The following is a 24,227-nucleotide window of genomic DNA, read 5'->3' as shown; positions in this document are numbered from 1 at the left end:
ATGAAATATGAATAGAATAGACATTTATAAAATTGAAAATTGTTTCTCTAATCTTTCATTTCTTCACTGAGGATAGTCTACTTTAAATCATAAAGTTTCAAAAGAACTTTCTTATTTTTTATTTACAACAATACAATATAATGAAATGGGCACAAACTTACTAATCTCAGTCTTGGAAAGGACCCCAAAGATGCTTCTGGTCCCTGAGCATGTGCACAGATCATTATTCTTTTCTCTCTGACTTAGTAATTCCCTTTTTTGCTAATCACTTGTAGAATCACTAAGTTCTGTTCTATTCACTTACCTGGATATTTTGCATTTGCCCTAGGGCATTCTGCTTTGGTTCTGGTTTTTCATCTTCAAGTGCCTTCTTTTCTTCTTTAGGTGGATTACTAACAGTAGAAGTCATCTGGGGATGACCTAGTAATTGAAAATCTGACTGATCTATTCCAGCCATTGTGGCAAGCTGCCCAAGCCTGGTCAAGAGAAGAAAAGGAGGAAAAGGCAAGGATTACTAGAAGCACATAAGAACAGCTTACATTTCCCCAAACCTACAATCATTAAATACTTCTAAAATCTTAAAACCCATTATCCTACTCCAGACTATACCCCATCCCTCCCAATTTCTCAGACCTTCCCACATTTATTCTCTGAGACAAACCATATCATATCATCCAATCCTTTAAGCACTGTCTCTTCCCCCAACAATGTATTAGATACCTCTTGACTTCATTTCCTTACTTATTCCGTATTTTACATACTGTCTCAGTAGAAGCTGCAATTTCTACCACACACCTACTACCTCTCACCTTCATCCCCACACATCTATACCACCTTTCCTCCAGTCCTCAAGAATATGTTTGTTCCTTTCCTCACCAAACCGTTCACCTACAAAACATAACTCTATCAATTATCTATCTCCAACTCTTTCTTTCAGTATATTCGTTCAGCAAAATCATTCTTGGTTGAAGACCACTGATCCATATCTATATCTATATCTACCCTGCAGATTAATAACAATTTTAATATCTCAAAGTTAATTTTAATTCAAACTTATTTAACAAGCAAAGTGAATAAAAGAAAAATTCCTATACATTCCTGAATACTTTCAATTAAAACTACCTTCAGTTTGGTCTTTAACAAGAATTACAGCTACCAATTACTCTATCTACAAGTTACTCTTTTTTTTTTTTTTTTTTTTTTAAGAGATGGGCTCTTGCTATGTTGCTCAGGCTAACCTTGAATTTCTGGGCTCAAGTGATCCTCCTGCCTCAGCCTCCCAAGTAGCTGGGATTACAGGTGCAAACCACCAAGCCAGATAAGTTTACTCTTTCATATTGGGCCCTCAACCAAGGCAGGTTTGTCATTTTGCATTTCTTTTAAAATTAATTCCACATTTAAAAAATCAAGTGTATTACTTACAATTACACAGTAAATATGACTTCAGAAAGCTATAAAAATTGCTCAAGTTCCTCAGCAAAACACCATTAAAGTCATGGAGGGACGAATGTCATAGGGAGAAAGTAACTAACCCAGCATCTTTAAGGAGATCCAAGAAAGCATGAAACTTCTGAAAAGAATTCTCAATGCTGCCCAAAACACCTTCATCATCCAGGATCATATTTGTCAATGACTGTGCATGAAGGGCTTCAGACAAAGAGAAATTTATATTTCTTAACTGGGCATTTTCATGTTCCAGCTATAAAAGAAGATTGAAAATGTGAGACATGATTTTCTCTCATTATCACCAAAATAGTTTTTATGAAACTAAAATAAAACACTTTAAAAATGTAATTAATTTGCAGTTAATCTAACTCTCCACCAGTAAAGACAGACCATATTAAATAACAATCAAAACCTGGAGATAACTGACAAAACCTCCTACATAAATAATATAAATAGTATTTAATTAATTATCTTTCAAAAAGATCACATTTCTAACAGGTTAAATACATACCTGGATCATTCTATATTTAAAAATTAGCTGTTTAAGGTTTCCCTTAAATTAGACAATGAAATAAAGAGTAAGCATTTTACAATTTGGCTGTTAAGGACTAATTTTTGCCAGTAAAATACTTAATATATAAATTTAAAAGTCCTAATTCATACCCAATTTACTAACTGTACAATTACCAATATTCCCCCTTTGCTTCTTGAAAATATGTACTCTCCTGTACACCAAATCTATTTATCTAATACTACACATAAGTCTAACTCTAGTATTTCTCAGAAAGGCCATTGTGTTCACAAAGCACCTTTTGCCTTATACAATCAGGTGCTCAACCTTTACTGAATGATTAACTGTCTTTCAAACCAATGCATATACTTTCAAAAATTCCTCCTTAAACTTGCTTTGTAATAATAAATTATAGTTATGTAGAACTTTCTAGTTTATGCCCTGCTCTTATGCACATTCACCTAATTTAGTCATCATGGTATAGATTTTTATCTTTCATTGCATTCTTACTGGTTTTCCATTATCTTTTACCTTATTTATTCATTTTCCTAATTCCCCTTCAGTAGATAGTCTCATCCCCATCTTTTATGCAATTGTATATACAGTATAAGCCTAATAAATGCACTCTTGAATTGATGCATCATGAACAGAAAATAAGCTCCAGTCATATAAAAACAGAGGAAAAGAAAACAAACTACAATTTTTACATTTTTAAAAAACATGCTTTTTGGAATACAGATCACACGGTCACCAAATATAAGTAAATACAAACATTAACACACTGTGACCATTTGCAATACACTATATTTTCTCACTTTAAAGTTTATAAAGTGTGTGTATGTATGACTTAAAGTTAAACCAAAACCAAAACAAAAAACTCTCAAAAGGTAAGAAAACTTTTATTTACCTCACTGACTCGTTTATCAACCTTAAGCCTTATCACTCTTTCTTCCTTTAACTGCTTTAGGCACTCCTCCAGTTTTTCCTAGTATTAAGTAATAAAGTAAAAATTATAATTAATTCCCAATATGATCCCCAAAACTCTTCCAGCTGTTGAGCTCACCAAGTGTTTAGGGACAGAACCAGAAGTGAACTCAGATATCAGGATTATAGCCTACTGCTTGTATAATATCATACCATGCTAGGGAAATTAATTACCAAAAACATCAGATTTGCACATTACAGATTTATTTCCACTTTCCAAAATAAATTTATGACAGCTCACCATAGAAGGCATACACATATATTTATTGAGTCAAATAAAAATTAAGGCTATGAAAAAGAAATTCTATTCTTATTTGTGGATCCCTTATAATAGGAAGCCCTATTAACACACTTAACACACCTGAATTATGTAACAGCAAATTAAAAGTCAAGTAACCAATTAAAAGGGACAGGGCTCTTTCTGGTAAAGATTGAAATACAAAAGGAATTAGACATGATGGAGATTCTCCAATTCCCTCCAGAGTGTTGAGGGAAGGAACTCTACCATATACTTACATTAGAAAAAGAAATTGGTGCCACTTTCTGGAGTAATCTTTAGTAAATACTACCAATTCAATGTCTGGGAATTTACCTTAAGGAAATCACCAAACATGTGGACAAAGATTTATCTACCAACATAACGTCACAGGACTGTTTACAACTAAAAGCCTCCAAATTGTGATTGGTTAAAAAAAAAAAATAGCACATCTCTATGATGAAATGCTCTATGGAGCCACTAAAAACAATGATATGGGTCTTAACCAGAGTTAATGAATGGTCGTTTTTCTTGGGAAATGGTCCATAAGCTAAGTAAGTAAGATTCTCTGATGTGGAAGAGCATTCAATGACGTGACAAAATATTTTGATATCTTTTTAAGATAAAAGGGCAAATTACAAAATATCCAGGTATGTGTACCATGCAGAGGTGGTTTTTATTTCCCTCAATGTTTTTCACGATTTTCAAAAATTTTCTCAAAGGGCATATATTTTTATACTCAGAACACATTTGAAAAATCAGTAAATGTCCTAATAACTACAAATTCTTTAATGTTTCATTATCAGTTAAAGCCAACCAAGTTTTTATAGGAAAAAGGAAAAAGAAATTGCAAAATTCCTCTACTTATTATTTATATAATGGTTTTAATATTTAGAACTGTTATCAAAGAACTTCTAACCAAACATGGAAATAAGCAAAAAACTTATCACAATTGGAGAAAGAAGAATAAAATCCTCCATTCCTAACTAGTTCTAAAAATCACATCAAAGCACAATTACATGAAATTGTTTCTCCCTCTAGTGGAGGAAGTGAGAACATAATGTTACATATTTATGAAAGTTCCCTCCTCATTACTCCTTTAAAGAGTAATTCACGCTCCTTAAAGAAAATAAGGAAATATGAAATGAAACAATTAGAAAGTAAAATCACTTAACATTCCACTACTTAAAAACGACTAATGATAAAGTGTTGTAGTAATTTTCCTCCCTGACAGCTGCTCCCCTTTCTCCCTTCTACACATGGAAAAGTTTATATTTTTTCTGGAACACAACCCCAGAAATATCAAATGTTATCCTGTACAACAACCCTTGAATATCAAGGGCTTGAAGTATGCAGGCCCATTATATGTAGATTTTTTTCAACCAAATGCAGATCAAAAATACAGTATTCTGGCTGAGGACGGTGGCTCATGCCTGTAATCCCAGCACTTTGGGAGGCCGAGGCGGGCAGATCACAAGGTCAGGAAATTGAGGCCAACATGGTGAAACCCCGTCTCTACTAAAAATATAAAAATTAGCTGGGTGTGGTGGTGTGCACCTGTAATCCCAGCTACTCAGGAGGCGGAGGCAGGAGAATCACTTGAACCCGGGAGGCAGAGGTTGCAGTGAGCTGAGACTGCGCCACTGCACTCCAGCCTGGCAACAGAGCGAGACTCCATCTCAAAACAAACAAACAAACAAAAACAAGTATTCTCCAACGCAAAAGTTCATAAGGAGGACTGACTTTTTATATACCCTGGTTCCACAGGTCAACTGTGGGGCCTGAGCATGCCTGCATGGATTTGGGTATATGCTGGAGGATGGGGTCATGGAACAACCCGAGTATGCTGAGGGAAGACTGTATATCCAATTTTATGTTAAGACATTCTTCCATTTAACACTGAATCAGAGAACTCATAACTCTGACTTTTTTTTTTTTTTTTTTGAGATGGAGTCTCGCTCTGTCGCCTAGGCTGGAGTACAGTGGCCTGATCTCGGCTCACTGCAAGCTCCACCTCCCAGGTTCACACCATTCTCCTGCTTCAGCCTCCTGAGTAGCTGGGACTACAGGTGTCCGCCACCACGCACAGCTAATTTTTTGTATTTTTAGTAGAGACAGGGTTTCACCATGTTAGCCAGGATGGTCTCAATCTCCTGAACTCATGATCCGCCTGCCTTGGCCTCCCAAAGTGCTGGGATTACAGGCGTGAGCCACCGTGCCTGGCCAACTTCGACTTTTTTAGTGGGCTAAATAAAATATTCCACTGAGCCAGCTTACTGGTTCATGTAATCATTCCTTTATGGCTAACAAGACTGTTTCCAACTTTTCAACATTATAAGATAAAATAACCATTTTTAAGCATGAAGGTTTTGTTCTCCCATATTTAGAATAATTTTCTTGCAATAAATAAAAAAGGAATTTTAGGTCAAAGCAAATAAACATTTTTAAGGCTCTGCAATACTTACATCCAAATTGCTTTCCAAAAGATATCTAAGATTTTATACTGCTACTGGCAATGAAACAGTCTATCACTTGGATATATCACCTCTACTCTAACTGTTGGCTTACCTTCCCACTTAAAGTGCAAGATATTCAAGAGAAGGAAGTATATTTTATTAAGTGTTTATCCCCAGCATTTATGTGTACCACAAAGCAGACAACCAATAAATAATTGCTGAATAAAGAAAATCCCTGCCAATATAAGATTTATGTGTGTGTTAAAGACAGACTGTGTGTTTTTCTCTAATAGATAAAAGGTTACTGTCTTCCTTAAATGTGCACTGTCTTCCTTAAATGTGCATTTCTTTGCTTACTAATTAGTACTTAAATTTCTCTTTTAGGTTATTTTTTGGAAATTCAGATTCTCTGAGGCAAAGTTCTGGCCCTACCCATCAGCTGTATAACCTTGGGCAAGTTCAGTAACTCTAGGTCTTAATTTCCTCATCTATAAAATGGAGATAAATTCATGTATCATAGGGCTCTTGAAAGGAGTAAATTAATTAACACACATATAAAACTGAGAAGAGTGCCTGGTGTACAAAATATGATCAACGCAAAATGAATAAACATACGAATAGAATTAGTAGAGAAGAGCTTAAAATGAAAGTTAATCTCCTCCTCACTCACACATCCAGCTTCCCAGAGGCAACCATTTCTTTAAGCAGGTTTTTTAAATCACAAAATATGCTATACATACTGAAAAGTGCATAAAACACACTATTAGGGAATACTCATGTAGCCATATACCCAAGTTTGCAAGTACAACTAGCTAGCATCTCTGAAATCCCCCATATCTTCTACTTATCACAAGCCCCTCTCCTTCTCCCAGAATTAAACACCATCCTCATTTTCCTAATGATCATTTCCTTTATATGCATGCATCCCTAACAATCTAGTTTTGCCTACTTCTAATTTTATGCAAAGGGAATCACAGTGAATGCAGACTTCTGTATCTTCTTTCAACATTGTTCTTACAATTCATCTGTTGTTGCCTGTAGCTCTTGTTCATTCAATTTTATTACTTTTATAGTTTTCTCAGTGTACAAATGCAATCTAATTTTTAATTCTTAATGGACATCGGGTTGTTTTCAGGTTGGACTATTACAAATAATGCACGTGGACCCTTTTGCACCTGTTTTTCTGGTGCATATACCCTCGGATGACTTGTTGGGTCCCAAGGTATTTATATACTTTCCATTGATAGACAATGCTAAACACTTTCCAAAGTAGGTGTGCTCACTTATACTTCCGGTGTAAGCAGGGTGGAAGATTCTTATTACACTCCAGATCTACAATACCTGCCACTATAACATTTTATTTTTTGCCAATCTGATAGGAGTGTAGTTGCATCTCATACTGATTTCAGTTCATTTTTCTCTGATTACCTACATGGCTGAACACTTTTCCATACTTATGGGCTACTTGGATTTTTTTGTTTGTGAGGTTTAAGTCAACCATTCTTCTTTTTAATCCTTCTCTAGTTCTAAATAACGTATTAGGTAACTACATGACTGGATTTTAGACATTATTTACTAACTTCCTGCTTTACTAAGTAAGAGTTTGGTTCATTCTTACTTATTTACTTACTTATAGCCACTCCTCTCAATAAAGTTGTTATCACCATTAGTTTTTCCATTGGTCATGATCTCTTCAACTTCTAGTGATATACATTACTTAAAAAATTTAAATTGTTTATCAACTCTAAATTCTCTCAATGCCCTGCTTTGTAAAATAGGGACATGTATACTTTTGTCCCTTCTTTCCACCTGTGTCCACCTTCCAAACTTAGCTTTTACACTGTTAAAGTTAATATTTATATTCTGTTCTATATGCAGAGCTGTTTGTTTTTTGAGAGACAGATAGATCAGTGTTTAAGAGAACAGGCAGAAAGCTTAAGCTCAAATCCCTGATCCAACTCTAAATTTAAGTACAGCTTGGGCTTACTTAAATTTAGCTTCTTTTCTGAAAAGTAGGACTAATAGTAACACCTACCACAGGTTATTCTGAAGATCAAATGAATTAATATAAGCAAAACACTTAGAACAGTGTCCAATACGTGCTAAATCTGATACAAGTTAGTTATTTTTGCTATCACATGCAAATTGATAATCAAAGCTGCAGACCACGGCAGTATTTCCATTACTACGATTAAATTAATACTGCCTACTGCAGAGTTATATTGTAACTCTTGTGTATATACAGGTTACACCACCTTCTATACAGTTTCAGTGCCACAGCCCTTGTATAGAGTGACCGCCTATCTTAAGTTGCCCTGGACTGTTCCAGTTTACAACCCTTGTCTTGATGTTAGTGTTAACAGCACCTGCTTACACTATTAAAAAGTGTTCTGGTTTGTACAACAAATTAGATAGGTGGTCACCGACTGCTGTGCCACTGAAAAGGGCGGACAAGCTCAAGTGGATTTTTTTCCCTTTTGTACATCAGTGGTAGCTCAAAAATCTGCCATAGTTTAATTTGTTTTATGTTCATGCCAACAGAACTTTCTCCTCTGAAGTTTGATTCCCTCCTTCCCTCTTTTCTCCTCTCTCTTTCCCCCTCCCTCATTCTAACAGTGCCTAATACATAGTAATATGCTTCAAGGATTTTTTAAGCTCTCAGTCACACAACCAATGGAAGCCTCTCAAATCCAGACCCGCTGCTCTCCACACTGAAACCACTGAGCCCTGATATCCTATTATCTTCCTTCTTGGTTTATACCCTCATTTTGCGGGACTATGTTTTCAAATAACAAGAAAAAGTATAGCACAGGAGGTCCAAAACGTCCTATTCAGCCCCAACTTAGATGGACAGTTTGGCTGGATGGGAATCTCCAGGTTGTCAATTATTTTAAAACTTTGGAGGTATCTTTCTAATTCCAGGATCCATGGTAGCTGATGAGAAGTATAATAAAGTCTGCTTTTTATGGTTTTTAAGTGACTGGTATTTTTCTCTTGGGATTTCTTTCTTTCCTCAGTATCTTGAAATTTTACAGTGAAGACTGTCTACTTACATGTGTCTATCTAAGGTAAACTTTCTTATAATTGTTTTTTTTGTAATTTCCTTCCATCCATTTTTTTCTGTCCTCTGAGATTTCTTACAGTAACATGTTAGACCTCCTAGATGCAACCTCGCTAGCATATGATTTCTGTTGTATTTTCCATTCCTGCCTTTCTGTTCTATCTACTGAGAAATTTCCTTAATTCCTACTGAATTTATTTCAACCATTATAATTTCCAAGAGACCACCCTTGCTTTCTGCTATTCCTTTTTAAACAACACCCTATTTCTTTTTTACAGGCACTGTATCTTTCTTTTGTACTTGTGCTTAACAAACCTAAGGATGTTAAGTAGAGTTTTTTTCTTAAAGTATTTTTGTTCTTTTAATCAGCTCTGGTCCTATCAGGACATATTTTTCATCTTTTATTTTCCCTGTCATGTTGTGAGTTTTACTCAACTCTCAGGTGAACCATGGTTATTTTCTATTTAAGAATAAGGGAGCAGAGGATCACTGGGAGCTGATGACTAGCTTCTCTTATGCATGAAGAAGTGGGTAGCCAGTATGGCAGGATATCCTCAGCTACCCTTTTCCAGGGTGCAAAATCCACACTATCTACCCTAGTTCTCCCCAGTTACTTTACTGTTTTTCAAAGTCAAATGATCTCATTTCAGGAGAGTGAAGGTAAGGCTAGGAGTCAACTCTTCCATATACAAACTGTCAAGGAGCTCCCTCCATGTTAGTCACATTTCTAGCTCCCTTCCTTTTTCCTATATGCATATCTGTGTATGGAGCTGTTTCTGGAGTTAGATTAGATTCCCTCTGAGCTGTAGGCTTCCCCTGTGTATATTCTAGGCGATGGTTTTCCTCTGTTCTACTGCATCGGTTTCATACTCATTTCCATCTGTCATCTCTATTTCAAAAATATGTTGAAATCTCTTCAATTCTCTTGATTATTGTAGGCTTACGTATGTTAGAAATTTTGATAACATCATTTTATGGAGTTCTTAAAATAGAAAAGAGCTAAGAGAATTCTCAGTGCATCTTGAATCAGAAATTCCCAAGTTATATTTCCTAACCTTCTTGGTCTCCCCAATGGCTATAATCACTTTTAGAATAAAATTTCCTAATCCCCTGAAGAAAATAAATACAACACATTTAAAACAATAATGAACATGAATCAGACATTCTAGGATTTTGTTTTTCCTCTGGAACTTAGTAACAAACCACTTAGGTACTACAAACAATAGTTGCTCATTTATAATAGGGACAATTCTACATTATCTATAGATTTTTCCCTCTAATATTCTATCATTTTTGTAATTATCTTAAAATTTCTCTATATAAATATCACTAATTTAAAAAATGAAAATCAGGCTTCATTTTTTGAAAATCAAAAAGTGATTTCCATAGTCACATAAAAATAAGATAACTGCCCTTCCACCATGTGAGGACATGGTGAAAAGCCATCTATGAACCAGAAAGCAGGCCCTCGCCAGACACCAAATCTGCCTGAGCCTTGATCTTAGACTCTCCTGCCTCCAGAACTGTGAGACACACATTCCTGTTGTTTATAAGCTACATGTAAGTATATAAAAAAGGGATAATTACTTCTATATTTGTAAGTTTCATATAAAAGAAAATTGTATTAATTTTTAAAAATTAATTGTGGACTTCCTAGCACACACAAAAAGATAAGGCCTCCCAAAGAGCCCTGAATCAGCTGGTTACATTCATTCAGTGCTTAATTTCTTTGAGTTTATCTTATGATTATTAAGGTCTTCCCTAAATCTAATTAATATTCTATGATTCTAAGGAAAGGAAAATATATTACTGATGACATGTTTCAATTTGTATTTCTTAGAGTGCAGACGTCCTCCCTTTTACCTTGTTCTAAGATAAAGAACCATTCAAGGGATATGAGATAGAAGGAAGGCGAAAACAGAATTCCCATGCAAGCTGTCCAGTTCACAATCAAGCTTTCACCAAAAACTAACTAGAGTTTGAAATGATCTTCTCCATATCTTTAAAGTGATAGCTTTGTACCTGTAATGCTTCTTGTTTTATACTAGTTTTCTCAGGCACTTCATGAACACTCTCTGAAGAATCATCAACCTCTTCAATTTCAGAGGATGAAGGACTCTCTACTGTCACAGTCACAGGAAAACCTGGTTGCTTAAAAAAAGAGGACAAGATTGTATAATAATATAAACCGAATACCAAATACTAAAGGACATCTAATCAAAGTGATCTTTCTGAAGTGTTAAGTCATTCTCTATAAATGTCTATCACTACTCCTTAGTCTAACACAATCAATAACAAAGTAAAAAGACACTAACTTATTCTTGCTATGTCACTGAAATAATTCTCTCATATAAGGTTTATAATTAATAATGCAATCGCCCATATTATTTTTTTTCTTTTTTACATAAAATCTTTCCGAAAATAACCCATATTATTTTATTATACTTTTTTCACATAAACCAAGCGAGGAGGCAGGATAAACATTTTTTCTCAGATCAACTGCAGATGAGAAATTTATTCTCTACCATCACACACAGAGTCTTAAAGACAGGACGATTTTTAAGAGAAAAAATTCATCCGTGGAGGCCTCACAAAGAATTGGAAGAATAATTTAAATTGTGAATAATAAACACTAGAATGGCCTGTAATCCCAGCACTATGGGAGGCCAAGGCAGGAGGACTGCTTAAGGTCAGAAGTTCGAGACCAGCCTGAGCAACATAGCAAGACCCTGTCTCTACAAAATAAAAACTAGAATTAAAAAAAAAATTAACCAAATACATGCACACAACTAAAACTGAGACATCAAAAACCTCATCTTTTCCTCATTCTTAAGCCAAAACTACTGTAATAACAACACAATTCTCCTGTCAAGTTTCAATGCCACTGGAATGTTGTCCAATACGTTTCCAAATATTTCAAAATTGACTGTGTCACAATCCCATAAAAAGTCCACAGATCAAAAAGAAAAGTGCCGGGATACATAACTGTACAGAAGAGAAGTCACGAGAATGCAGTATCAACTACAAGCATAAATCCTGCAGTACCTGAAAATCCTAGGCGGTAGAATGAGATGCACGCCCCTACTTTTGGCTATGCGAGGGGCAGTACGGACACACAGGTGCTCCTTCATCTCAGTAGTGCTATCTTTTACAGAGAAATTACGGTCTCTAAAAACAACTGAAAAGGAAAATCTGATACTCTGACAGAATTCACTTGCTCTAATACCATGATGCAGAATGACAGGGAATGTGTTTGATCCTGACAAGGGAGAAAGAAAAGCTCTGAGACAGCAGAGGCTTTAGGACTGGTTGCTTTGTTTTAGCTTTAGAATCTGGAATTTATATATATATATATATATAAAAATATGTATCCCCCAAGAACATTTCTTTTAAACTTAAGGACATTCTTGACTATGATAGCTCCATGTGTCGGGTGAGAAATGGTGGTCAAATTTGTTTTGCTGGAGGCAACAGCTGATTTGTGGACCCAGAGAAATGACTTCCTGTCTACACAGATGAAACCACAAGGCCTCCACTGTGTGACATATCCACACGACTATACTGTGGCACCGGGAGAACCCAGAAAATTTTTAATGAATTTACTTCAGGGAGGGAAATGTTTCTTACGACTCTATTCAGTTTAAAGAGCACAGAGAATGATCTTCCACCCTTCCCATTCCAATCCCCTACATATTATAAACATGGTAACTACGTACCTGCAACTGATTACATATATCACGTGTTTTGATTAATGGGAAACCCCTAAAAAGATATCGATAAATTAAGTTATATTTTGATGTAAATACACCACCAGTTAACACTAGGTAATAACACTTGCTAGTATTATGTATACTATCCATACATAACTGTGCATAGAGATAAATCACCTCCAAATAAGGGCTTGAAAAGCTCTGCTATGGAGAAAATTGAACAATTTAGCAGAACGGCTTTGGGATAAGACTCTGAAGATGCAGGTAGTTCTTATGTTTAGGATGGTTCAGATTTCCGGTCTAACTTCTTTAACTGGTGATATTAATTGTTCTCTAATTCACAACTCCTTGTGACCAAGATGGGACTTGAAATTAGTAAGTATCTCAAGAAGATATGAAACTGTGAAGTTATTATATGAAAGTGTAAAGACTGGGGCCTCAGCACTATAGTTTATGCAATAATAATTCACATTACCAGTTGTGAAATAAGTATAGTCATCAGTTGCCTAATAAAGATTATACATATTCAATTTAATCTGAGCAATTGAACAGATATTTTACATAGCACCTATTTCCAGTCCTATTTAAAATCAATCCTCTTTGTTTTCTTAAGCAATTGTTAATCTCCAATTTCTTGAATACTAAAAGTCAGTCATTCGAAAATAATTTATAGTAACTAATTCATTTATTAAGCATAAAATTATAGTACAACATTTTTAAAAGACTTTTCTGACAAAAATTACTATGAATAGCTATCCCCTAGGTAACTGGCTAAAACTAGTTATATCTGGTTTGATTCACTAAAATGAGTTAGGCCAGTTGGCTGAGTTAGATTAAGTCTAATCAACACTTCCTATCATTTTGCATTGAACAATTTCCTATGCTTTACAATGCCCTTTCCCCAGTCTTAAATATCCAAATTCCTATTTCTGCCCTATAGGACTTGGTTTAACTCCACATACTTTAAATGAAACCTTTTCTCACCTGCACAATTGGAGATAATTTCAGTTTCCTCTGGACTCCCACAGGGATACAGCTTGCTGTGACACTTAATAACTTGAAACCCTACTTAGGATTATTTTTTGTTTTTCTTCCTTAAAGGATTCATGAGGCAGAAGCCACATGAGTCATTTTTACCCTACAGACATAAGCAGAGAACTCTCACATAATAGAAGCTCCAAAATAAAGAATTTTGAATCCCATTTTTATCCTAAAAGATAGGAAATAAAAATACCCTACCTGTGTCTTTTTGCACGTTCTGCAGTACGCCATGGCAAGAAACCAGACACACCAGGTGGAAGAGGTGCGGGCGCATAATATTCTTTACCAAGGGAGTGTTTTCTGCCACTATTTACAGGTTTCTTTGTAGCCAATCCTACTTGAGAAGTGTTAAAAAGAAAGAATCAAGATGCACTAAAGGTCTACAGATGAATAGGCACATGTGCATACTCTTAAAAGAATACAAATGGGCACCTGACAATGACACCAAGTCCATTAAATCAGGATCAATTTGTAAATACCTTTTTACACAGGCCAGTAATAAATATAAGAATACATATATTTTTAATATACTTAAATATAAGTAATAAATATATAAAAATATAAGTTGTCTAGAGTAACAAGTTATCACTTTAACTAAAATATAAGTTGAATATATGAGACATGCAGAGCACGCAAAGTTAAATAAAACATGTAACCCAAAGAATGAAAGATTATACGTGATACATTTCATATGCATTATGCAGAAATTTTAAGTTATTAAATCTCAGAATATTTTAGGCATTCCTGAATCTCAAGGACAGAACATAGATACACCCATGACTCCTACCAAACAGAACCTTCTGAATTGGAAAAAAATTTCAATTTGAGATTAATTTTATCATGTAAAAACTATCCAAGTTTTAAGACTGAAGGTAGCTGGGTAGTAGGTGAGCCAATGTTGCCGCCTATAAGTCTGTCCACCTTCAGTGTTCATTTGCTTTTACAGAACACAAAGGAAACAAATGAAACCTACTGGATAATAGAACGAAGTATAAAGTCTTATCCTACATTTCAGTTTAAAGAGTCAAGTTTTTTAAAATAAATATTTGGTAGCAAAAGCTAGACCTACCTATTCATATTAATAAAATTCACACTTAAATATATAATTGTTTCTGATATCACTGAGAACAAATAATATAACTTTATTAAAACGGTTATATTTATCCTTCCAATCTATTTTACTATGTAAGATCTACTTTAGCAGCTTTAGGACAGCATCTACAAGAACGTGTATTTGGTAATACAGGACAAATATTTCCCGTGGTGTAACTTATTGATAATTACCACATCGTGCTGTGCAATTTCTCTGGACAAATTTATATACGTCTTATAAATATATAGGAGCTCAGTTCATTGTGTGCTGTTTTTAATTATCCTAAAAAAAAGTTACTGTGTATTGTTTGTGGTATGTGTAGAAAGTAATGCAAATATAAATTTTTTTTTTAGTTTGGAGACAAGAGTCTCGCTCTGTCGCCCAGGCTGGAGTGCAGTGGCACAATCTTAGCTCACTGCAACCTCCGCCTCCCAGGTTCAAGCAATTCTTCTGCCTCAGCCTTTCGAGGAGCTTGGATTACAGGGGCACGCCGCCACGCCCAGCTAATTTTTTGTATTTTAGTAGAGACAGGGTTTTACTGTGTTGCCCAGGCTGGTCTCCAACTCCTGAGCTCAGGCAATCCACCCGCCTCGGCCTCCCAAAGTGCTGGGATTACAGGTGTGAGCCACCGTGCCCGGCCGCAAATATAAATTTTAATTAAAACCAAACTAATTTACTTATCTTGTTAGATGAAAAAAATTATAAAGTTTCCTATCTTCTGTCTGCACTCGTAATTGCTATATGAATGTGACATAATTTACATAAATTATATAACCCCTATACTCACTGACACCTAACTATTAAATATAAAGCCAGACACTGATTTGGCTTACCTCTGTGTCTCCAAATTACTGAGGCAAATACAAAAAAAGCCCGAGAAACAGTTACTCTTAAAATAGCTCAGTGAGCTTGTAAACTTCAGTCACATTTCCAATTTCTTTAATCATGCTAAGAAAAAAGATTTTTGTTTTTTATTCTCATTCAATGATGTCCAATTATATATCACTAGCTACTAAAATTATATAATTTCTAATGTTTTATATTTTATGTTAAATTGTTTTATATCTTAGCCATTTTTAAGTGTACAGTTCAGTGATATTAAGTCAAGTGATATCCTTCAAAAACTTAAAGTAGCATCCAAATAAAAGATTATCTGGTGTTAATTGTTTGGTGATCTTAACGTACAGGGTATGAACTAAAGTCACCACAAACCTTTTTCTGGGAAACTGGCAGACTATAAACATAAAAACATTAATTTTTTTCTCTGTAGTAGTCTTCATGGTTTTACTGTTTCAAAATTCAAAGTTACTTACAAGAAAAGGTCACTTTCACATTAGATTTCGCTTAACTTATTCCACTGTCACTCATTCTTATCAGTAAAAAAAGGCTACTTATGACTAAAGATAATGTGTTCTACAAAAGTTAAAGACTCTTTAAAAAAAAAAGAAAATATCAGTAGAACTAGATTATACCAAATTTATGTATTCAGGAGAATGTGAAATTTATGCCATTAGCTGATAAACAGTTTATAAAGTCTTTTTTCATTATTCTTGGTCACAAAATTATAGACAATTTCAAAATTCTAGACTATTATTTGGCAGATTAAATAAACCATAAATAGCAAACATTTAGGGAATGTTTGTCTAAAATGTTCCATCTCTGGGTAATAAACTTACCTGCAGTATTGTTTTATAAGGATTACATATATTTTAAGGTTATTTCATCATTGAAAGAAGCAAGGTGCTACCTAATTCAACAACTTTGGGTAAGAATTTGCAAGGAAGGAGGGAGGAAACAAGGGAAAAAAAATGGAACTGGGAAGAAATTTTGTTTTCTATAGTATGAAAGGATAATTCTTCATTAACAACAACAACAAAATCATACAAAAGCACTGCTAAAACTGTCATCAAAGTGCATCCCAAATTTCAATTGCAAAGTATCAAAAGTAATCATGAATCAGAAAACATATCCAAAATGATGAATATTGTATGAAAAACAAATAAGGGTAATTTTTTAAATGGAAGCACTAGCATCCCTTTCCTAATGATTCATTTACTATTTCTACATTCCATAAATTCTCATAATCTTATCAGAACAATTACAGACCTCATAATATGCACGGAGTCAATATTGGTTGTTACTGTCAATATCATACAATGAGAAGAGATTTTAATTTTAACACACTAGAACACTAGTAGCATTAAAAAGCCAAGACAGAAAAGGTTACCAATTCTAATAGTAGCTTTTCCTTTGTGACCACTTCCTAGAATTATAGTTCTCCTTTTCTGTTTAGCAGTTTTGGATGGTTCCTTCACTGATGGAGAAGTTATCCACTGGTACTAAAAGAGAGAGAATAAACACTATATTTCAGTTACAGATCATTTATGAGGGCTACATCTTAAATGGAAATTGTTAAGATACTCTATGTTAATAAAAGGTTTGCAATCAGCAGTTCTGGGACCCAAAATTAAAGAATCATACGGTATTTACAAAAACAGAGAAGACATTTGATTTGACTGTAAATTTAAGATGGCAGAAAAGTGCCTTAATAGTTTCATTTTATTAAAAACAGACGAAAAGCTGGGCACAATGATATATACCTACAGTCCTAGCTACCTAGGAAGCTGGGAAGGGGGAAGATCACTGGAGCTCAGAAGTTTGAGGCCAGGCTGGGCAGTACGGTGAGATCCCAGAAGAAAAGCAATTAAATAAGAATTCTTTCTGGAGAAATAAAACATGATATACCTCTGATTTGGCACTCCTTCCATTCTGGAGGACTTTTTTGATAACTGCTTTCATCATAGAATGATCTAAAGTAAAATAAAAATTGAAATTATAGTAATTATTTCCCAATGAGTGGCTATTCCCATTTAAAAACAAAAGCCAACCAATTATTGCTTTTTCCCATGAAATTGAATATGAATACCATATAATGTAATCATATACCTTTTCCCCCTTTGAGTATTCTAACTTCTTCCTCAAAAACAAAGTATTCCTACACACATATTGTCCCTAATGGCTACTATTTTGGCAGCAGCAAAGATCAAATGTAAACACTTTGGAACTAAAGTAGCTTTAGATACCTCTAAATAGGAAATCAAAAGCCTAAACACTGTCCAGATACTTAGATGCTTAAAAGGCACCTAATATACCCAAATCAAAGTCATGATGCGCCCCCAAAGCTGCTCTTCTCCACAGCCTCCTTTTCTCTATAAACAGTATCACCCAGTTGTATGCAAAATCACCTAGAACTTTTTTAAAAAATTACTATTTCCTTTATACCCCACAAGTCTTGTTAGCTACACCTTGTTTCAACCACTTTTTACCACCTCCAACCTTCCACCCTAAGCGAAGCCATAGCCATCTCTAACTTGGACCAGTGTGAGTCTCCTAACTGGCCTCCCTCTTTCCCTTTTATAGCCCCCTACAAGTGTATTCTCCACACCAAGTCATCTGATTGAATTACTACTTGGAATATAACCCTTACCAGCTCAAAATCCTCCCATGGTTTTCAGCTCATTTAGAATTATCTAAGTCCTTACCGTGACCTTCAAACCTTACAAGATCAGGCCCCTGGCTAGTTCTCTGACTTTGTAGCATACCAGGCTCTTCATCACTCAGTGCGCCAACCATATTGGCCTTCTTGCTTTTCCTTAAACACTCCATCCACCCTGCCACCTATGTAACTACATATTCATTGCTTCCTCATCCTGGAAGGTACTTTATCTGCATCTTCCACGGCTTGTTCCTCTCCTAATCAGGTCTCTGTTCAAATGTCACTTTTTTAGTGAAGCTGTCCCCTAAAAAACCTATCTAATATAGTCCCACCTGCCCCCATCTGTCTTCTTACCTTACGGTATTTTTGCACTTCCTACTATCTAAATTACATTACCTATAACTCCCCAACTAGAATGTAAGCTCTATGAGACCAAGAATTTGTCTAGCTGGTTTACTGCTGTATGTTTAGTGCTTAAACCAGTATCTAGCAGATAGAAGTATTCAAAAATTACTTGTCAAATCAACAAATGAATGAAATACTATTTCCAAGAATTCAGAAGTTCCACAAGAAGAAAATAATGCACTTGGTGGAAGCAGATTTATTATCTAGGTTCACTCCTATTCAGAGTAGCAGCCAAGAGCAATTTAAGTATAACTCTTTTCATCAGTAAATTATCTACTAAAAACATAAGAAAGTGCAAGATTACAAAAGTGTAAGATTAGGGAAGGAAACACATTAAGTTTTCGAAACTGTCAATACATGAGAAATTCTTTTTCTTTTGCTATTTGTTAGTCAATAAAAAATATTGTAGCGACATACCAATGAGTGGATTTTTTCTTATATCCAGAACGACCAGAGTTGTATTGGTTTCAAGGGCCTCTAGCAAAGCCTTTGCTCCTTCATTGGTGAGGCCGCACTGTTGCAGGTCAAGAGCTTTTGATGAAAGACAAAGGGTCACTTGCTAATTCTATACAGATGTTTTGTTTGTTTGTTTGTTTGTTTGTTTGTTTTTTTGAGATGGAGTCTCACTCTGTCACCCAGGCTGGAGTGCAGTGGCACTATCTCCGCTCACTGCAAGCTCTGCCTCCCAGGTTCACGCCATTCTCCTGCCTCAGCCTCCTGAGTAGCTGGGACTACAGGTGCCCGCCACCACACATGGCTAATTTTTTTGTATTTTTAGTAGAGACAGGGTTTCACCGTGTTAGCCAGGATGGTCTGGATCTCCTGACCTTGTGATCCGCCCACCTCGGCCTCCCAAAGTGCTGGGATTACAGGCGTGAGCCACCTCGCCCGGCCAATTCTATACAGATTTAACATACAGACAACTCCCACTTATTTGTTCCTGGAAGACTCCTGCCCAAGACTACTCATGGCCAGTTTTTAATCTTGGGTATTGAAAAAATAAAAATAGAAAACCATATGCACACACATAATACAAAAAAGAAACCCTCTTCATAGATGTGTCATGATTACCCTCCCTTTAGTACCAATAAATTACCCAACATATTTTACAATTACAGAGTTGAAAAATAACTCTACATAAAACATCACAGAATGAATATTTGTTCATAATTAACAAGGATGCTAGTGGCAGTGTAAACCTCATAGGCAAAAACTGGGTGGAGCTCAGAAATTGCACTAGATTCATCATCAAATTCAAATTCAAACTCCAAGTGACTCTCAAAAAATTACATTAAAAAAGTGAAAAGAAAATACAAAAATGTAAACTGTTAGTTTTAGAATAAAAATGACAAAGAAAGAACTCTAAGGAGATAGAAATAATGAATCCAAAGAATGTGTGAATAGAGATTATAGAGATTATATACTAAAAACCTATCACGAAAAAATAATGGTCAAGAATTCTCTCTCAAGTAAAAGGTCAAAGAACTAAACAAATGCTCACGAATACTAGTAATACTGAGGCTGAACAATCTACTCATTTCAACTCAAAAGGATTATCACAAAAGTACAGGCATGAAAAAAGATTACATCAGAGCAAAAGCACGTGTATACCATTACATTAAAATAACTGAAGTCTTTCAGAACCTCATTTTATGGACTACATGTCTGTATTCCCCAAAAATGTATATTGAAACCCTAATCCCCAACAGGGTAGTAGTATTAGGAAGTGGGGCCTTTGAGAGGTAATTAGGTTTAGTTGAGGTCTTGAGAGTGGAGCCATCATGGGATTAGTGTCCTTATAAGAAAAAAAAGAGACTAGAGTTCTCTCTCGCCACCATTTAAGGATATAAAAGCCTTCCATAAGCTAGGGAGAATGCCCTCACCTGACACCTATCTACTGGCATCTGGATCTTGGGCTTCTCGGACTCCAGAACTGTGAGAAATGAATGTCTTCTCTTTAAGCCACCCAGAATATAATTCTGTTATATGCTTCTATAACGGAGTTATATAATATATACTATATATAATATAGAATATTCTATGAAGCCCTAACTAAGACACCACAAGACACACAGAAATAAGTCAGATATATGGATCTGATAGAATATGGTAAAACCTTTACAAACTCTTGCTGCAGAAGAATGAGCATAGGATGTAATTATCCAACTAGCCAAATTAATAAAAATAGCCAGTAAATCTCACTAGTAAATCTCACTAGTAAATCAAATGAATATAAACTAAAACAATTAAATGTGATTATGCTTCTATCAGATTGGTGAAGGTCACATTTTAAAAAAACCTTTAAAATGTGCAGACTCTGTTAACACAGCAACTCTCCTTCTAAGAATTTACCAGAAGGAAATTATAAGAGACACGGGCAACAACACGTATCAAAGTACTGTTTGTAACAATGAAAAACTGGAAATAGCTTATATATCTAATAGGAATGGATAAGCCAAGTGTACTATTGCATATTAACATAATGGAACCCTGAAGAGTCACTAAAAATGATATGGTAAATGTAAACTTATTGATTTAAGATATGCTAGACTGAGTGAAAAAAGTTATAAAATTCAGAGACCAATCCCATTTGCATTAAAAAAGAAAAAGCAGGGGAGTTCTCATTTTTGTAAAGTTTAAGGTTTTAAAATAGACACAATCCAGCATTTATGAGACTATAATATGGCACAGCATTTCTGGAAGGCAATTTGGTGACATGCATCAAAAGTCTTTAAGAAATATATTATACTGAATTACTCAACTTTAGTAATTTATCCTACAGGAGTAACTTCAGGCTGGGCACAGTGGCTCATGCCTGGAATCCCAGCACTTTGGGAGGCCAAGGCAAGAGAACTGTTTGGGCCCAGGAGTTTGAAACTAGCCTGGGCAACACAGCAAGACCCTGTCTCCACAAAAATTAGCCTGGCGTGGTGGTGTGCACCTGTAGTGCCAGCTACTCGGAGGGTATAGTGGGAGGATACTTGAGCCAGGAGTTTAAGGCTACAGCGTGGTATGATTACACCATTGCACTCCAGCCTGGGCAACAGAGAAAGACCCTGTCTCAAAAAAAAAAAAAAAAAAAAAAAAGTAACTTCAATGGACACAGAGACGTATACACAAGGAGTTTACTACAGAGTTGTTTATAACAGGGGAAAAGCACAAACTGCCTAAATATCAAACAGTAGGGAATTAAACTATTATGCCTCAACATAATAGAGTACTACATGATACATCATTAAATAAAAAAAGCAGGGTTACAAAATGGTAAGTGCACTATAGTTCTGTTCTTGTAACTCTAAGCACACAAATGTATCTGCAGGAAAAAACAATACTGAAAGTGTATACACCAAAATGAACAGTTTATCTCTAGGCATTGAGATTATATGTACTTTTTTTTGTTGTTGTTACTTGGTATTTTCTATAAAGAATATATATAACTTTTATAAAGGCTTAAAAACAAAATAAAACCTATTAGAAAAAAGAGGCTTTTTAAAAAACCTTAGGACAACATTACTGTGCCAAGAGTTAAGCATATTTAATATCAAAAAATTCAATATTTTCCACCTTACAAGTTCATTTAACTTACCTCTCAGCCATAAATCCTCACTGAGAGAGTCTGCAAAAGCACCTGCACCTAGGTCACCAATAAGTGTGTTGCAATTCAGTGTGATACGTCTTAAGCCAGCCATACAGTCAAGATCAGGTCTCCTATAGCGAAGACTCTCAGCCCAGGTTTCTTCATGCCTTCTCATGGTCTGATACTTCAAAGATTTAATAAGATGAAATTAATACACTTGGATAAAGAGATAGGAACACTAAAAGGAACTAAGTACAGCTGATTACATCAGAGCTTTACACACACACCAGGTACATATGCCAGGTGGGTTAATCTGACAGACTGATTAAATAGTAGATTTTGAGTAAGGAGTCCAGTGACCCAGATACTAGTCTGTCACTGACTAGCTGTGTGACCCTAACCACTAATGACCTGTTACTGATTGCTTTATGTAAACTGACAACTTAGTTAACTTCTAAGAATTTTATTTTCTTTATATGCCAAGTGAAGGTATTGGTTCTAAATTCTATCATTGCTGAGCCTCTAAATCATATCATTCTGTCCCCCAGTGGTCTCTAAACACTTGACTGGACATCCCACAAGTAAACATTTAACATGTAAGTTATTTATTAATAAACTATATACAGGAAGTTCTATATACATATTTTATGTATATTACAAATCAAACAGAAACAATAGGTATGTTTTAAATGATATAAAAATATAGAGGTTAATATTTTCTTCTCCTAACCCAAGGGATCTCACATATTTCTTAGGGTATGCACACCAAATTTAGAGGCCTAGAATATACAAAGCAAGGTTGATATGCCTTCGGAAATTGGTGGTTTGAGTTTTAACCACAGGTATTATCTTACAGACATAATCACTTCTCTATATCCATAAAGTAAATTTTGGTAACAGGAAACACTGATTTTAAGAGAAAAAAAATCTCATTACATTCTGAAACAAAAGATTCAAAGCTCCTATGACTCTGTCAAATGAAAATTGTCAGTGTCATTTGCTATTCATAATAACTGTATAAAAGCAATAAGAGGAAATAACAGCAAACACTTAGATAGCCAGGCACTATTTTATACACATTAGTTCATTAAATCCTAAGAATGACAGACACAGTAGGTTTTCTTATTACACACATTTTATGGATAAGAAAACTGAGGAACAGAGCGGTTAACTAATTTGCCCATGGTCACAAGTTATTAAATGGGAGAGAGCTCGGGTTTTAGCCTAGGCCATCTGGCTTCAGAATCCACATGCGTAACCATTATCTATCCCACGGAGAGTGGACTTGTGCTGTAAAGGCCCCAAAATAAACATTTTCAGCTTTGTGGGTCATATAGTTTCTTTTGCAACTACTCAACTCTCCTAGTGTAGGGTGTAGCAATAGTTAATATGTAAACAAATGGGCATGACTATGTTTCAAAACTTTATTTACAAAAATAGGTGATAGGCTAGATTTGGTCCACAGGCCATAGTTTGACTACCCCGATCTACACCATCAAATTACTAAAAAGGCTTCATGTCACATTATTATGTAATTTTATCCTAAATACAGTAGTAATAACCACTATAAAGTTGTTAAGGCACCTTTAAAATTACTGTTTTACAAACCATATTTACAGAAAAATCTAATTATTATATTTTAGGTCTTCTATTTCTAAGATTAAGCATACTACCTTTACTAAATGGTAGAACCCCAGGCTGAAAATTGGTCACATTCTTTAAACAAAACGAAAACTGCAATGCCCGTATGTATCAAAAGACAAAAATAACTGCTGTCTTGTATCAAAATATTAATGTGTGGCAATCATATAACACATTTTCATGAAAGGTAGAACATAAAGTTACCTTTAAGATCTTGGCCATGTGATCTGCTCCCTGCCATGTCAGATTACATCCTGTGAAGTTGACTGTCTTAAGAGTGATAGAGCTCTTTATACCTTGACAAATAACTAAAATGGAAAAAAAACCCACATACAATAAGATGAAAAGCGTATACAACCTAGTCAGTCTTGATTTATTTGCTCTTCTTATATCTTTTCTATTTTATAGTTGTATTCTTAAAATCACTATTTACAATCTACCTAAGCAACTGATTGGTACATTCTAAAATATGTCAGTAACAAAGAGTTACTCCAGTTTATTGCAATAGTTCAATTCTATTTAGATGCCAAAATTGAATAGACTGAATATT

At 35.0% G+C, this 24,227-nt stretch overlaps 1 protein-coding gene across 12 annotated transcripts in view; it reads right to left on the bottom strand.

The window, feature by feature from the left end:
• CEP78 (centrosomal protein 78) overlaps window positions 1-24,227 on the bottom strand; it is a 45,829-nt gene that overhangs the window by 12,750 nt on the left and 8,852 nt on the right. For 6 of the 12 annotated variants that reach the window (XM_031014784.3, XM_031014788.3, XM_031014782.3 and 3 more), the window contains exons 4-14: window positions 23,882-23,985; window positions 22,046-22,220; window positions 18,877-18,990; window positions 17,304-17,368; window positions 16,786-16,897; window positions 13,664-13,802; window positions 12,431-12,476; window positions 10,737-10,865; window positions 2,865-2,942; window positions 1,533-1,699; window positions 305-476 (exon numbers count right to left, since the gene is read on the bottom strand). In XM_031014784.3, the coding sequence (XP_030870644.1) occupies window positions 305-476; window positions 1,533-1,699; window positions 2,865-2,942; window positions 10,737-10,865; window positions 12,431-12,476; window positions 13,664-13,802; window positions 16,786-16,897; window positions 17,304-17,368; window positions 18,877-18,990; window positions 22,046-22,220; window positions 23,882-23,985 (1,301 nt within the window). The remainder of the gene's footprint in view (window positions 1-304; window positions 477-1,532; window positions 1,700-2,864; window positions 2,943-10,736; window positions 10,866-12,430; window positions 12,477-13,663; window positions 13,803-16,785; window positions 16,898-17,303; window positions 17,369-18,876; window positions 18,991-22,045; window positions 22,221-23,881; window positions 23,986-24,227) is intronic. The other 6 variants (XM_031014786.3, XM_031014783.3, XM_031014789.3 and 3 more) reach the window with 1 other exon arrangement.

The sequence above is a fragment of the Gorilla gorilla genome, chromosome 13 (assembly GCF_029281585.2).
Source record: "Gorilla gorilla gorilla isolate KB3781 chromosome 13, NHGRI_mGorGor1-v2.1_pri, whole genome shotgun sequence".
NCBI lineage: Eukaryota > Metazoa > Chordata > Mammalia > Primates > Hominidae > Gorilla > Gorilla gorilla.
The sequence above is the reverse complement of the archived record's forward strand: the minus strand, read 5'-3'. Positions and strand labels throughout refer to the sequence as shown.